The 16,485-nt window shown below is 44.5% G+C and overlaps 1 protein-coding gene across 1 annotated transcript in view; it reads right to left on the bottom strand.

Annotated features, from left to right (window-relative positions):
* The window catches only part of LOC147716853 (olfactory receptor 6N1-like), a 95,817-nt gene that overhangs the window by 9,446 nt on the left and 69,886 nt on the right, over positions 1-16,485 (bottom strand). Inside the window, exon 2 of the mRNA XM_086919808.1 lies at positions 379-1,277. Coding sequence (XP_086775934.1) covers positions 379-1,277 — 899 coding nt within the window. The remainder of the gene's footprint in view (positions 1-378; positions 1,278-16,485) is intronic.

Here is a 16,485-nt window from a genome sequence, read left to right as displayed (position 1 = left end):
AAGATCCAATGCAGTGGTTTGTTTTTTAAGGGTCGAAAAATAATTATGCCATTAACAAGTCCCGCTGAGTCTGATCTGGGCTTACATGAATAAGAAAATGAAGTTGATTACAGCAGTTCATCAATTTGAGGACTTACTTCAGATTATACTGGACAGATCATAAGAATGAGTGTAGTTGTGCACTCAATATTTATTATTACATAGTTTGTATGACAAGTTGATAGATTATCTCTGTTAAGCAAGTGCCCTTGCACTTCGACAACAGTATTCAGATGTACCTATTGAGAGGCCACACATTACCATTTTGTATTGCTATGATACATTATTGCTGTCATTATAAACTACTTCTTCCATAACCTTATCCATGGATGCAGTGACTTGTGCATTGCCTGCTTCATTTCCTTGTTCCTTAAACTGTAGATGAGTGGATTCAAGAGTGGTACAATAATTACATAAAAAGCAGACACGACTTTGTCAAATGAGAATGAGTCTGTGCTTGCTGGTCTAACATAGATAAATATCAAAGTTCCAAAGAAGATAATGACCACCATGAGGTGGGAGCCACATGTGGAGAAGGCCTTCCGACGTCCTCTGGTGGATGGGATCTTCAGAACTGTTATGATGATGAACGTGTAAGACACCAGGATCATGAAGGAACAGAAGAAGATGCTCATACAACAGGCTATCAGAAATATCAGCTCGCTGATAGTGGGATCGGTGCATGATAGTTTCATTAGTGGAGCAAAATCACAGAAGAAATGGTTTATGCCATTGGGGAAACAGAAGGACACATTTGACATACAGATAACAGGAATCAAAATAGCAAGGAAACTCATGACATAGGATGTGGCAGCCAGCTGTTTGCACACAGTATGTGTCATCATAGTACTATAATGCAGTGGTCTGCAAATGGCCAGATAGCGATCAAGAGCCATGGTGGAAAGTAGAAAATCCTCTGTCACCCCAAAAGACACAAAAAAATAAAATTGTATAAGGCACCCAGAAAGAGAGATTGTTTTATGCTTTCTCAACAAATCAAAGAGCATTTTTGGTGCAGTAGTTGAGGTGTAACAGATCTCTACAAATGAGAGGTGGCTAAGGAAGAAGTACATGGGGATGTGCAGCTGTGGGTCAGCCTTTACTGAAAGTATGATCAGGATGTTTGATACAATTGTCATCATATAAACATGTAAAAGTACAATAAATAGAGCTAACTGTACATTTTGAGAACTTGGATATCCCTGGAAAATGAATTCCTTTGCTATAGTGTTATTTTTCTACTCCATACTGATACCTGAAAAACAATATGAGAATACATCAGACTTCAAATGTTAATATGATAATGTGTAAAAAAAGCTCAAATGATTACTTAGGTCCATGGTACTGAAGATGGATTTCTCTGTAATTGCAGATGATGAGGGTTATGAACCTGAAACTGGTCCCAGGATGCTTGTTTCTAGTCCAGGGAAGACTGGCTTGGCAGTTCGGGCTGGACTGTTCCCATGAGGTACATGGTCAGACTGATTTGCATATGGCCATGTCTGAACTGGGGTGGTGGAGTGAGCTAAAGAATGATGATGGATTAAACCCAGATCAGTTGACTGGGGGTGAGTGTTTGACTTGCTCAAATGCTCCGTCCAACATCTACTTTGATATCACTTTGTTCGCCCTGAGTTGGCAGGGTATTCCCAGACGTGGGTCCCTTGCTCACTCTGCCACTGGATTCAAGATAGCCTGGCTTATGAGGGTTATGAACCCTAAGCGGGTCCCAGGATGCTTGTTTCCAGTCCAGGGAAGACATGGCTTGGCAGATCGGGCTGTTCTGTTCCCATGAGGCACTGGGTCAGACTGATTTGCATTTGGCCATGTCTGAACTGGGGTGGTGGAGTGAGCTAAAGAATGATGATGGGTTAAACCCAGATCAGTTGACTGGGGGTGAATGTTTGATTTTCTCAAACGATCCGTTCATTTGGTATCGCTCTGTGATTAACAGACCATTTATATTTTCAGTAAACACTTTCACACTCGCTCAAATGTGATATGAAGTTTTCTTCAAAACGGCTCATTTTACAAAGCACATCTGATGTCATGGGATTCAAGTCTTTGACTTGAATCTCTCACACAGAATTCAGCAATACCTACTTATTTCACCAGGCTATTTTAGGAGCAATAGCTCAATCAAATGGATGGAAACAAAGGCAACAGTTTTCACTTCCAATATCATTGCATTTTTGGAACAAGGCAAAGACAGAAGTAGTGTGAGTTTGAATTTCATAGATTACTATTCTAATGTTATGTCTTGGACACAGAGAGATGATGAATCTTGCTTTGATACTACTGCTGACTGTTCACACCAGTTTACATGGTCATATCTTGTGAGTTTGGTGCTGATTTTGTCTTATGGAGGAAAATACAGTGTGTGGCTGTGAGAAGCTGACCTGGTATATGATGTACACTTATGTAAGTGGACACCCTGCACCAGTCCAGACAATCCTATTGAGATTTAAAAGGTCATAGACAACCTTAGAAAGCTCACTAAGTGGTAACTGTGGAGATCAGCCTTCAGGCTTATTCCAGAAGCAGTGTAAAGCTGTGTATTTCACCAGAATGAAATTGTATAGTATATATTAAGGAAAAATGAGCCACACAGAGTAGTTATAAACAATTGTATAGTATATATTAAGGTAAAATGAGCCACAGAGAGTAGTTATAACAATATGTATTATATTATGCTCTCTAACATATAGAAATATATCTTACCTGGAGATATGCACAATACACACAATACTTTAAGAAACAAAGAAACAGTAAATAGTAGAAAATACACAGTGGCTGCAGGGGGTACCAAACCATATACTAAGAAAGTGGTATAAGAACCTCAACTGAAGTGAAGACAGTGTCAAGAGGGTGTAGAAATGCTGGAGACCCAAGGTAAGTAAATAGGGACCCCACGGAGACCGTGAGCAGTGTGAGTACACAAATGCGTTTTCCGTACAACTCTACTTGTAAATCCAAAGATGGATTCTTGAAGAGAGGTACCTGCAAGCAGAGTCTATGTCATTCAGAGGTGACCAGGACTTGGAAGATGAAGGTCGATGTTGGGTGTTGCAGGATGGATGAAGATGATCTTGACTCTGCAGCTGGGAGGACCAGACGATGCTGAGGAAGACCAGGAGTCATGCACAAGCTGTTCCACAAAGGATGTTGAAAAATGTTGAGTGCTGCAAAGTTCGAAGTCGGGCGGGTACACCAACAAGCCTTGGCAAAGGCAAGCCATGCAGGAATCAAAGAAGAGCAACATCGAGACCAGCATAGTCCCGGGGACTCACAAAAACCAGGGGAGTCAGGGCAGGCCAGAGCAAACAGGGACCCAAGAAAAACAAAGGTGACCCTCAAATGGACCCACAGGTGGGAGGCACAGGAGTTGAGGGAGGACTTCAAGCAGCTCACCAAAAGATGCATACCACGATGCACACAATGCTGTTTGGCTAAAGATTCTGGTCACAGGAGATGCTTGAGGTTAGGGCTACTGGGAGCCTAAAGATCTTCTTCGAGTGAAGTCAACAATACTGGCCTCAAACTTGGTGTGAGGGTAGACCTTAGTAGCTGTGTAAAACAACCACACGTGTTGCAAAGCCGTTCAGAGTCTGGAGGAACTCAGCTTCAGCAGACCGGTCGCCTTAGTTGCTCTGCCTCTGAATGCAGGGGAGTGACTCTTTCACTCCAAAGGGAGATTTCTTCAGGTGTCTTTGATGCTTCACAGGCCTTGGAAGGTTCCTGTATGATGCACAGGCACAGACAATGCAGCAGACTGGAAGGGAGACAAATTCAGGCCCAAACGAATTCCAGCAAAATCCAGAGTGCCCAGATGGCGAAGTGCAGTGGTGTCTGATCTGAATCTTATCTAATGACGTATCGAGAGACCTACACCCAGTTAAGCCCTTAAATACCCTAGGGAAAGCATTAGGAAGATTCAGGCAACCTTCCCAGGTGAGGGGCTAGACAGGGGGGATGTTACTCTTATGTCAATTGTCCAGTTTAGTACCAATGCAGGAGCCAACGGCTCCCAGGAATGGGTCAAAATGGACTATGCAGAGAGACACCAAGTGTGCCCCTCAATCAGACTTTGAGGCATTGGCAAGTCCACCCAGCTCTAAAAGACCTTGTGAACCACTTCTGCTGACCTGACGCCCTGTGTCCTGTTGGAGCCCTCGTCTTCTGGTGTCCTCTGGTGCCTGCCCTCCCGCCTCCCGCCGGCCGACTCCTCTGTCATCTGGGAGCACGCCGAGAGGAGCGCGGTCGAAGGTGGCACAAAAACTACACTACCCAGAAGCCTAAGCGGCACACGCCGCGTTTCCTGTGCGCCTGGAGGCGCTGAAATAGCGCAACACCCCGGTCGAGGGAGGGAGACCTTGTGAACCACTTCTGCTGACCTGACGCCCTGTGTCCTGTTGGAGCCCTCGTCTTCTGGTGTCCTCTGGTGCCTGCCCTTCCGCCTCCCGCCGGCCGACTCCTCTGTCATCTGGGAGCACGCCGAGAGGAGCGCGGTCGAAGGTGGCACAAAAACTACACTACCCAGAAGCCTAAGCGGCACACGCCGCGTCACCTGTGCGCCTGGAGGCGCTGAAATAGCGCAACATCCCGGTCGAGGGAGGGAGACCTTGTGAACCACTTCTGCTGACCTGACGCCCTGTGTCCTGTTGGAGCCCTCGTCTTCTGGTGTCCTCTGGTGCCTGCCCTCCCGCCTCCCGCCGGCCGACTCCTCTGTCATCTGGGAGCACGCCGAGAGGAGCGCGGTCGAAGGTGGCACAAAAACTACACTACCCAGAAGCCTAAGCGGCACACGCCGCGTCTCCTGTGCGCCTGGAGGCGCTGAAATAGCGCAACACCCCGGTCGAGGGAGGGAGACCTTGTGAACCACTTCTGCTGACCTGACGCCCTGTGTCCTGTTGGAGCCCTCGTCTTCTGGTGTCCTCTGGTGCCTGCCCTCCCGCCTCCCGCCGGCCGACTCCTCTGTCATCTGGGAGCACGCCGAGAGGAGCGCGGTCGAAGGTGGCACAAAAACTACACTACCCAGAAGCCTAAGCGGCACACGCCGCGTCACCTGTGCGCCTGGAGGCGCTGAAATAGCGCAACATCCCGGTCGAGGGAGGGAGACCTTGTGAACCACTTCTGCTGACCTGACGCCCTGTGTCCTGTTGGAGCCCTCGTCTTCTGGTGTCCTCTGGTGCCTGCCCTCCCGCCTCCCGCCGGCCGACTCCTCTGTCATCTGGGAGCACGCCGAGAGGAGCGCGGTCGAAGGTGGCACAAAAACTACACTACCCAGGAGCCTAAGCGGCACACGCCGCGTCTCCTGTGCGCCTGGAGGCGCTGAAATAGCGCAACACCCCGGTCGAGGGAGGGAGACCTTGTGAACCACTTCTGCTGACCTGACGCCCTGTGTCCTGTTGGAGCCCTCGTCTTCTGGTGTCCTCTGGTGCCTGCCCTCCCGCCTCCCGCCGGCCGACTCCTCTGTCATCTGGGAGCACGCCGAGAGGAGCGCGGTCGAAGGTGGCACAAAAACTACACTACCCAGAAGCCTAAGCGGCACACGCCGCGTCACCTGTGCGCCTGGAGGCGCTGAAATAGCGCAACATCCCGGTCGAGGGAGGGAGACCTTGTGAACCACTTCTGCTGACCTGACGCCCTGTGTCCTGTTGGAGCCCTCGTCTTCTGGTGTCCTCTGGTGCCTGCCCTCCCGCCTCCCGCCGGCCGACTCCTCTGTCATCTGGGAGCACGCCGAGAGGAGCGCGGTCGAAGGTGGCACAAAAACTACACTACCCAGAAGCCTAAGCGGCACACGCCGCGTCTCCTGTGCGCCTGGAGGCGCTGAAATAGCGCAACACCCCGGTCGAGGGAGGGAGACCTTGTGAACCACTTCTGCTGACCTGACGCCCTGTGTCCTGTTGGAGCCCTCGTCTTCTGGTGTCCTCTGGTGCCTGCCCTCCCGCCTCCCGCCGGCCGACTCCTCTGTCATCTGGGAGCACGCCGAGAGGAGCGCGGTCGAAGGTGGCACAAAAACTACACTACCCAGAAGCCTAAGCGGCACACGCCGCGTCACCTGTGCGCCTGGAGGCGCTGAAATAGCGCAACACCCCCGTCTCGCGGGACGCCGGGCGAAGCCCGGGCCAAGGGCGGGCCCGTTTTAGCCCGTTCTAGACTGTGAGAGACTGGACTGGGCCACCCCTCTTACCCCCATCCTCGAAACCAAACTGTGGTAAGGTAAAACACTCCTATATTTACAGTGTAATCGGACTATTACTGTTATATATATCTCCAGGGCCTTGCTGCTAATTATTGTGTGACCACTATGTCAAAGCAAAAAACGCCTGTCACCCCGGCTAATACAATGGACAACTACCTGGTCCAGGTAGTGACAAAAATCAATAATAATCGGAGGTCCTCCCTGGGTATTGCGGACTCTCCACCCTGTGCTCAAATTAACCAATCAGGGGTGTTTCAGTCTGTCGCTGATGATTTCATTGTCACCGACCCTATTGAGGACCCTAATGAACGCTCTACAATTAATGTATCTATGGCCTCTGCTGACCAACAACCTGACCCCTTTGCAGATTTAATTAATTTAGAAGAACAAGATAAATCTGTTACAATTGAGGAGTTAGTTATAGAGACCAATACCCCTCCCACACCGGTCCCCGCTCCAAGAGCCAAAAAAGGGATAACTAAGGCACCACCTAGAAGAGGCGGCTTACGCTCATGTAAAAACAAACCCGCAACCCCACCCAGATGAACAAAGAAAAGGGCGGAAGACGGGATAAGGGAGGAAGAGTATGAAAATGTAGAAGGGGAGGATACTCTCCTAAATAAGCTTATGGGTATATTAGAGTCCAAACTATTAGGATTAATGAAACCCCTCATATCAAAAGTAGACCAACTAGCCAATAAGGTCAACAAGCTAGAGACCCTCTTAAGGAAAACTAATGAGGGGGTGGGGGAAATTTCAAATCTAGTAGCAACTAAATTCGAACAAATGGAGACTGCAGGAAAATCACTCGGGGTGAACATGAATACTGGCTTACAAGTTCCTTCTGAGCAAATCCAACAAGCCAGCTCTATGCACGATAATACCCCTGACACGGCCCTAATTTCAGATGCAGCCCAACCAGTGGGCAATACTATCTCCGAGATCCTAAACCCAGAAACTGCCCCAGTTGAACTAATTGTTGAAGCCTCGCCCCTGATTTTAGTACTAGCAAACACTCCTTTGCTGAAAACTGGACAAATCGAGTCTCCAGATTCCTTAAGAAACAAGGCTCTCCAGTGGCTCAGTAGTAATATGCACATAACTCCCTGGGGCAAGGAAAAACTATCTGACGATCTGCTTACAGCAAGAAGGGTTAGGTGGATAGGTACTAAGGCGAAGAAATTCCAAGAGGATTGTGTGGTCTTGAATTTCAAGGGCCCTGAAGTGCTGCCTGACGTCCTACGGAACATAATCCCTCCACAACGTAGGACAGCTGAAATAGTTCCACTGACCCTGGATTTCTTCTATAGCAGAAGAGGTCTAGTAGCTAAACCTAGCATACTAAGAACAAAATGGACACTTGTGGGAAATAGAAGGGCCAGGTCCAATCCAGTATGCGAGTGGGGGCTAAACTTGGACAACCAATATTCTATGTTAACTGACCTAAACGAGTGTGATTGACTCGCATGTGCCTCTCCCGTCCCTCTAGATATGCAGTTGGACCAAGGATATGTTAAGACTTCCACGTTAGATGAACCTTCATTAGCCTCTGATGTATTCTGTACTTCCGTCCTAGAGGAAGTAAATAGAGTTCAGATGGAACAGGAAAGAACATTGGAGGTAATTGAGAAGTCACCAACATTGAGTAGAAATGAAACACTAGGAATAGATCCTGTAGAAACATTAAATATCCCCGATATTGACCAGACATACCTCCAAAAGGCCAAACCGCAATTATCAATTACTTCTTGGAACATAGCTGGAATTACAAATAAGCTAAACATTCCAGACTGGGTCGACTTCATCAACTATTACGACATTGTCATGTTCCAAGAAATTTGGTCGCTCACACCAATCTTCAGGCAAGGGTATTTGAACTTTTACGTCCCGGCTACAAGAAATCGAGTGGGACGTCCCTCTGGGGGCCTGTTAATTTGGGTACGCCAAACTTTGAATTGTTCGGTTAAACAAAGGTCTATATCCTCTAACGACATTTTGGCACTTGATATTACCTGGCAAAATGGTCAACAACTAGCCCTGTTTAATCTTTATTCAAGGGGAGTTGCCAGGGGTAAACCATCAGAGACCCTAACGTGCCTTGAGAATCATATTGAATTGCTACCAGACCCAACCCATATAATAATAGGCGGGGATTTTAACACTACCTTTGAACCCTTGGGTGAGGAGGATAAGATCCTGGCCGAAGATGAGGATACCAAGTGGGGAATTCCCCAACTAGATATCCCAGCAATTAGGAAATGGAGCGCAGTAGCAATCCAACTGAAAAGTTTTTGTCTTTCTAGAGGACTTAGAGCAGCCAATGGTCGGGCACTGTCAGATTCTATGGGGAAAAATACCTTTGATAATGGCCGATCAGCCAGTAGGATAGATTATATACTCCTGGATGTAAGGGCTTGGGATAAATTGGTAGATATGGAAGTGAAGGATAAAATTGAAAGTGATCACAATCCTCTGTGCCTGACACTACATACCTACCACGACAAACCCGAGCATCCTAGAGAGGATCACATGGTTACGCAGGACCTTGTAAGTTCAAACAACTCCCGACATTTGACGTGGAGTATGCTCCTAGAAGACATTGCCAAAATAGAGACTCTAAAGAAAGTAGTGGTGGGCGAGGTTGCTAAGATTAAGTCTCATTATGGACAGACTGATTTTACTGACTATATGATGGCTGCCCATGAGATACTTTTTTCTAAAATCCAAAGTTTTTTTCTTAAAAGCGTAGCACCAAATAAAATGAAGAAAGCCCAAGAAACTAGAGGGTGGTTTGATAAGAGCTGTAGGGCAGCACGAGATAATCTTAGCAGGGAACTAAGATCAGGAAGGCCAGAAGCAGTAAGGCTGGCGAGAAACCAGTACAGACAGGCTCAAAAATTAGCTAAGAAGCGTTGGGATGAGGATTGTTGGCGAGAACTTAAGGAGGTGTGTGCCTCCAAGGACTCTAAGCGCTTCTGGGCTTCAGTAAAATGGGCAAAGGGTGGCATAGCACCCCAGCCTACTAATAATGTCGCAAAAAGCAGTTGGATAGAATACTTTCAACCACAGTATGCTTGTAACCCCATGTTTAATAATGTTAGTCCTCCTCCGCAAGTTTACTACAAAGTACCTATATTTGTTGAGAGGGATGTGAGTATTGTATTGGACTGTGTAGCAGGGGGGAAAGCCCCAGGCATGGATGGCATTCCGGCAGATATTTTTTTATCGGACCGGAAGTCCTGGAGTAGCTACTTCACAATGCTGGCTAATGCGGTGGCTATGGGAGGGAAAGTGCCTGCTTCATGGAAGGGAGCTGAAATAATTCCCATATATAAGAAAGGTGACCGATCCCTGGCTAAAAACTACAGACCCATTAGTTTGATCGATACAGCACAAAAACTAATGGGCCGATTAGTCCAAAACAAATTTCAGCAATGGATCGACGAAAACAACATCTTGTCATCTTATCAAGCTGGGTTTCGGCCCCTAACTAGCAGCGTCGACCAAGTCCTCCATTTTCTAACAATCTATTGGAGAAATGTCACCTTGAAGAAGGGGACACTGTATGCAGTTTTTGTAGATTTAAAAGCCGCTTTCGACTTGGTCCCCAGGGAAAAACTCTGGCAGACCTTGGCGGACGCAGGCCTAAGCCAGGAATTGCTCACACTCCTTGTTCGCCTACACGAAAACAATTTTGCAAGGATACGATGGGGCAAACAAGGAGATGTAACTGATCCCTTTCCGGTTGAACGTGGGGTGAGACAAGGGTGTGTCCTAGCGCCAACCCTCTTCTCTATCTATATAAATGGTATCGTTGAACATCTAGAGAAGATTGCTAGTGACGCCCCTGTAATAGCTGGCTCTCGTGTACCAGTCCTCATGTTTGCGGATGATACACTCTTACTTTCCCGCACCCCCAGTGGGCTACAAAAAGTGGTTGATGCCTTTGGTGTATATTGTGATGAAAGGGGCCTGGAATTGAACACTACTAAAACAAAATTCATGTGCCTCATCAACAGTCCACTTTTAAGGGTGAAATAAAATACAAAGGCACACCCCTAGAAAGAGTGGACTCTTTTTCAAACCTTGAGCTGGAAACAACACATAACCACAACCCTACTAAAGTTTAGACAGCTAGCAGGCGCTATTTCCTTAAAACACCGCACCTCACTGACAAAGCCTGTAAACTGTGTGATGGAAATGTATTCCATGAAAGTCTTGGGGGCTTGTTTATATGGTTCTGAACTATGGGGGTTCTCAAACTTGAGAGAATTGGGCCGAGCCGAAAACAGGTTTTTACGAGGGATCGTAATGGTCCCCCAAAGTACACCAACAATCCCGTTAAAATTGGATCTGGGAAGAAAATCTGTTGAGGACATAGCGAGGCTTCGGCCCCTCCTATATTGGAGACGAGTTATGGCGACCCCAGAATTAGGCCACTATGCAGCAGCACTGATGGATGTCATCAAATTTGACCGTTTCCATAGTATTCCATGGCTAAGGGAGTTGCGGGGACTCCTTACAAAATTGAAATTGGACTATTTATGGGACAACAAAGATCCGGCCTGCTTCCCTACTAAGGAAAAGCTAAAAGATCTATATTGGGAAATGGTATATTTTACAATGTTTAGTGACAGTACAAGCGCAAATTTAACATCTCGCTTCCTAAATACAAAAATGTACCCCTCTTATGAACCTTTCTGGGACTTAATTGAAAAACCATATGATAGAAAACTTTATTTTCAATTTCGCATTGGCACACTTCCTTTGAATGCGTTCAAGAAGCATTGGTCCCTGGAATGGGATGATCATTGTCACCATTGTATTGAAGAAACAGAACACATCTCCCATTTTTTGTTTTGTTGTCCACTGTACTTGTCCCCCAGACGTAAATGGTTAAAACCGGTGTGCTCAAAGTTGGGAACCCGAAGTCAATCTGAAGCCCTTAGGATACTTGAAACAGACTGTTCAACATTACTTGTGGTTGGTGTAGCAAAATTTTTGGCTTGGTCGTGGCTAATTCGTACCCGATCATTAACGGCTAATGCATCATAATGAAATTACGTATATCCTCAATTTTGCTTTTTGCGACATGGATTATTGTCTTTTAACTTACAGAAACTTTACTTTAAAGTGTAATAATGTGTTGTAATATCGATGTACTTTTTACTATGTATTATTCGACATTTAATGTTTAATATGTATTTTTAGAAGTATTTTTATATGTAGTATTTATTGTATTAGGGTTAGGTGAATGCTTTTATGACAAATGTCGAATAAAGCTTTATAAATTGAATTGACTGCATCAAGTCTGGGAGGTGTTAACATCTCCATGTGACAGGATGCTGTTATATTCCATATAGGTACCTTATGTAGGTACAGGTAAATATCACAACCTTTCACCTATATTCCTCACTACATTACATACATAACAATGTTTTGGCACTGACCTTTTACCAATATACAACACTGCATTTAGAAAGCAGGTTTTTCCCTAGTTCGATAGTCATACATTAAGCCTGAGGGTTCTTGAAAGCACAGCAGGACTCACAGCAGGATGGACAACTCCTGCAAAATATCTATGTTAAAGTTCAGGTCCAAAATCATCCTCTAGGCCGACACAGTAACACAGCAAGGTAGGACCCCTGGGTAGACCTGTGGGTATATATACATCATGAAATCGGAACAACCGGGAACAAGCAAACAGAATCGTTGATAGTGAACCTTACCGATGTAATATTGACTGAAGATCAAACAAAAGTTCTAAACAAAGGACTGGGCTTTGTCCCGACCCCCCCTTTGGACGTCTTCAAACTAAAGAGTGAACTAGCGGAGTTCTGTAGGACTTAAAAATTGAAAGCCTTTTTTGAGGGAAAAGAACAAACTGTGAACAAAGAAGACACCAATTTAAGACGAAAATCTACATTCAATCCCCCGAATCATACAGTTCCAATCGAAATACAGACTTTCGAACAGGCTCTTTTGAAAGGTGCGGATGATCTGAAGAAAACCACTTACAAACCTTTTCAAAATTTGACGAAAAAAGAGAAAAAAGCTTTGGAGGAATTACAAAACAATGACCAGTTGGTAATTAAACCAGCCGATAAAGGGGGAGGGATTGTACTGCTAAAAAAAGAAGGCTATGATCTTCAATGCCTCTCCCTTCTGTCAGATACAAAATTCTACAAGAAAATACATATTGACCCCACCCCTCGACTTCAAAACACCATAAGAATGATGATTCACGAAGCTGAAACGAACTCATGGATCTCTCAAAAAGAGGCGGAGTACTAAGTAGCTCGAGAACCAAGAACCCCATTCTTTTATTCATTGCCCAAAATGCATAAACTAAGAATGCCACCACCAGGACGCCCAATTGTATCGGGCATAGGCTCAATTTTGGAGCCTCTGTCCCAATTTGCGGGCCAGTTCTTGAAGCCTTTAGTACAACAAACTCCAACTTATCTAAAGGACACCCGCGACCTCCTGAATCAGATCAATGGAATGATTTTTGAACCAACTACCACATTATTGGTAGGACTTGATGTAGAGGCACTCTACACCAGCTTGCCACAAAAAGAAACGCTGGAAACATTAGAGGAAATATTTTTCACGACAGAGTGGAACTACCAGACACCTAGATATAATATTGTCCTTGAATGCTGTCGTCTGGCTCTTACAGAAAATTTCTTCTGGTACAATGGATGTCTATTCATTCAAAGCCATGGTACATCCATGGGAAGCGCTTTTGCGCCTTCAGTAGCAGGATTGTATGTGAGCAACTTGAATCGAAATATGTACTGAATAACATCAACCCATTCATCAACAATATCAAAGCTTCCACCCTAAACCGCTAAGGGAAAATCTGCCCTTTAGTCAGTTTCTTAGGCTAAAGCGAAATTGTAGCAAGATCACTGACTATCGAAATCAAGCAAGGGAACTTGGCCTAAAACTGCAAAAAAGAAACTATCCTAAAAAGACGATAGCAAAATGCCAAAAACCAACCAAGAGAGAATCTCTTACAGACAACGATAAAAGAACCCATTATAGATCTAATGACATGTATCACCACCTTCAGTTCAGCAACATATGAGGTTCAAAAACTCGTTAATAAGAATTGGCGGATCTTGTCTACAAGAAAATACAACTGGCCAAAACCAAGATTTGCCAATAGACGTACCCGCAATATAAAAGACATCCTGGTCCACACACGACCTCGTAAAAAACAACTAATAACAACAGAGAGAAACATCAACATGACCCCAATTAGAGGCCATTGTCCTTGCGGTACTTGTCTGGTATGCAAACTGACAACAGCAACAAAAACTCTTCAGTTAACAGAAACCCTACTTTGGACACAGAGGCAGCATACAAACTGCAATTCAACCCACGTGATCTACATGGTGACATGCCCTTGTCAAAAGAAATATATAGGGTTGACAACAAGAAAAATTCAAATTCGCATTGGCGAACATAAGAGTAATATCAAGAACCTGAAAAGTACGACAAAACTTTGCTCACACTTCATTGAAGCCAATCACAAACCAGAAGATTTAAGGTGGACAGTGACAGAGATGGTAACGGACAAATCTCAGAACCCAGAAAAGAACCTATTCGAAAGAGAACAGAGATGGGTTGACCGCTTAGGAACAAATATTGATGGATTGAATGATAACATTCCCTGGCACCAATTCACAAAATAACCATGAAATTAGGTACTAAGGAGGTCAATATTTTGAACTGATTAACATCAAAAATCCTGCAATATGACCTATTTTGATAAACTAGTTTTGAATACAGTACAAAACTGCTCAGAACAGACAATGCACATTCACCAAAAACTGGATCGTAAATTTTTCAATCTATACGGTTATTCACAACATTACATATTGAAGAGTCCTATGTCTGAACAAAAGTGGGATACGGATCAGGAGAGAGAGTTGACAGTGGGCCCTTTAATTAGAGCCTATACCTATGACTAGAAATACTCAAGTCTCCTCTCTATGCCGACACATTGACGAAGACAAAAGCACCTCCCGGAACAGTCTAGCTGTTTCTGGGGTCAGAGCCAGCACAAGTAGCAAAACTCTCGCAAGACGCAGGTAAGACAGATAACGTTGAGTTGAACTCTTCTGTTAAGCTCGCCATTGCATATCTTGAAAACAAACCAATACTACCCGAATATTGAAAATAATGGAGCTATCTTTCCACACTAGCCTGCCAGCCCAAGGACGCTAACCTACATTTATCGGCAAGGTAACTCCCACACATGGTACCTTCATGTAATATATTACGTTCACAGAAACTGAATGAATGAGTTCATTGTTTGAAATAACTGTCATGATATTACATCTCGATGTTGATGATATACCCAAAAAGCTTAAAAGGCTAAATGTTATGATAGATATGTATAACACACATCTTCCAACATACAACAGATTTTGCCTGAGAAACATCACAGAATAGACGATACTGTCCCTAACGGAGGTTTCCAAGATTGACAAAAGAGATCACTAATGTCCCACGCTATGACATTTTTTCGCAATTCTCTGAGTGGTTAGGTACAAGATTGTTATCCATGAAGTACAGCTTATCAATCTTTTTAGCTAGAATCTACCTAACATAATTTAGGTTACTACAGACACGTAAGAATATATATGCCATTACTTGCCTGCAAAATGATTTTTTGTCTCCCATATTTTAGGTAAAAGACACCTTGGCAAAAGAAAACATGTGGTAAAACACAATGTTCACTAGACTAATACTACACAAATAGTGTAAGTAACGTACTGATTTTTTATTGTCCTGATGAATGCCCCATAGACCGGGCTGGGCATGGATGGGCAGAAACATGTCAACTGAACTTTAAAGTGATATGATTGGACCCAGTCACTCGGTCTAATATCATATCCCATTATTTTTAATAACAGACTTGTTTTGAGTTAATTAAAGTATTTTGGAAAGAACAGCTCTGTTTTTTAACATTCCTTTGGGCGAGTCACGATCTCTGGTCACTACCGTACAGTACCAGAGGTTGCCTCAGCGTTGAGGCTTGCATATTACAACTTAATAAACCCAATGACTATGCCATAACGCGAGTGGAGAGCGGATAAAAAGATACACCGCTGGGCACACTTCGTACACCGCATTGATGAGGGTTTTTTAAGTAACCAGAGGTACACGGTTACAAGTGTCCATTCCACTATTGATTTTGTACTAACTAAGGGGAACTGAATGGACAGTTATTCCTCCTCCCTAACTGTTGATCATTATAAATATATATACATCATGTCTTGATTCAGAAAGACAGAGGAGACCGTGACTCTCTGACTGACACACTGACCAGAGATGCTGAAGTTCCTGCATGCAGACGCTCCAGCTAGCAGTGGTCTAACATCCCTTGTGGGGTGTCAAACTTGAGACCAGGACGGGGTCCCATATCCTCTAATTATCAGGTAATGGGGTGGATTAGTTCCTAGAAGGGATTCTTGGCATAACACCTACACAGATGCTAGGTATATTTAAGTACATCTAGTTAGGAAAAAATCATACGAGTACACACTTTTTTATCATGTGCTTTATGTACTTGTATATATATTCATGATTACTGCAAAATGGTAGAACTGTACCATCCTTTTACTTTTGTAGTATTGCTACCCATATATATCTGCTACTGTCTAATGATTGTCACAGCTCATATATCTTACAGAAGAATAACAACTGTTCAATAAATAGTTATTGAAACACCCAGACTGTTTAGGCTGTGTACCTCTGAGACAAACTAAGTGAGCACGAGTGCCTGAGCGAAAAGTAGTATAGTGTTGTCATGTTCTGAGGTTGGCAGAAATTATTCTCTCCCTAATAAGTGAAGATTCTAGTGGCACTGTGAGCTAGCTAACACAAACAAGCTAATGTATCCAGTCGGGGTACTCAGAACCAGTCTGCCACCAAATCCACCAAATACACAATCCACAAAACGCGCAGATCCTGTGTAGGTAATATAGGAACTACAAGACATTGGCGCCGCCAATGTTTGGTTGGGTACTTATTTAACAGTAGAATCTGAGTAGTTCAGTTGTGCTTTACTCAGAGACCCCTACTCACAAAACACCCGAGACATCTAGAGTGGCTGGGCATAATCTTTGCCAGAGCTGAGAAGGCAAATAATCCTATTTATTAGCTGTTGGTTAATCAAGATTGAAGGACACAGTGTTCCTAAAATTGTGCATAAAACCTTATCT

Source organism: Lissotriton vulgaris, chromosome 5, assembly GCF_964263255.1.
Source record: "Lissotriton vulgaris chromosome 5, aLisVul1.2, whole genome shotgun sequence".
NCBI lineage: Eukaryota > Metazoa > Chordata > Amphibia > Caudata > Salamandridae > Lissotriton > Lissotriton vulgaris.
Note: the sequence above shows the minus strand (reverse complement) of the source record. Positions and strands in the feature narration are given on the sequence as shown.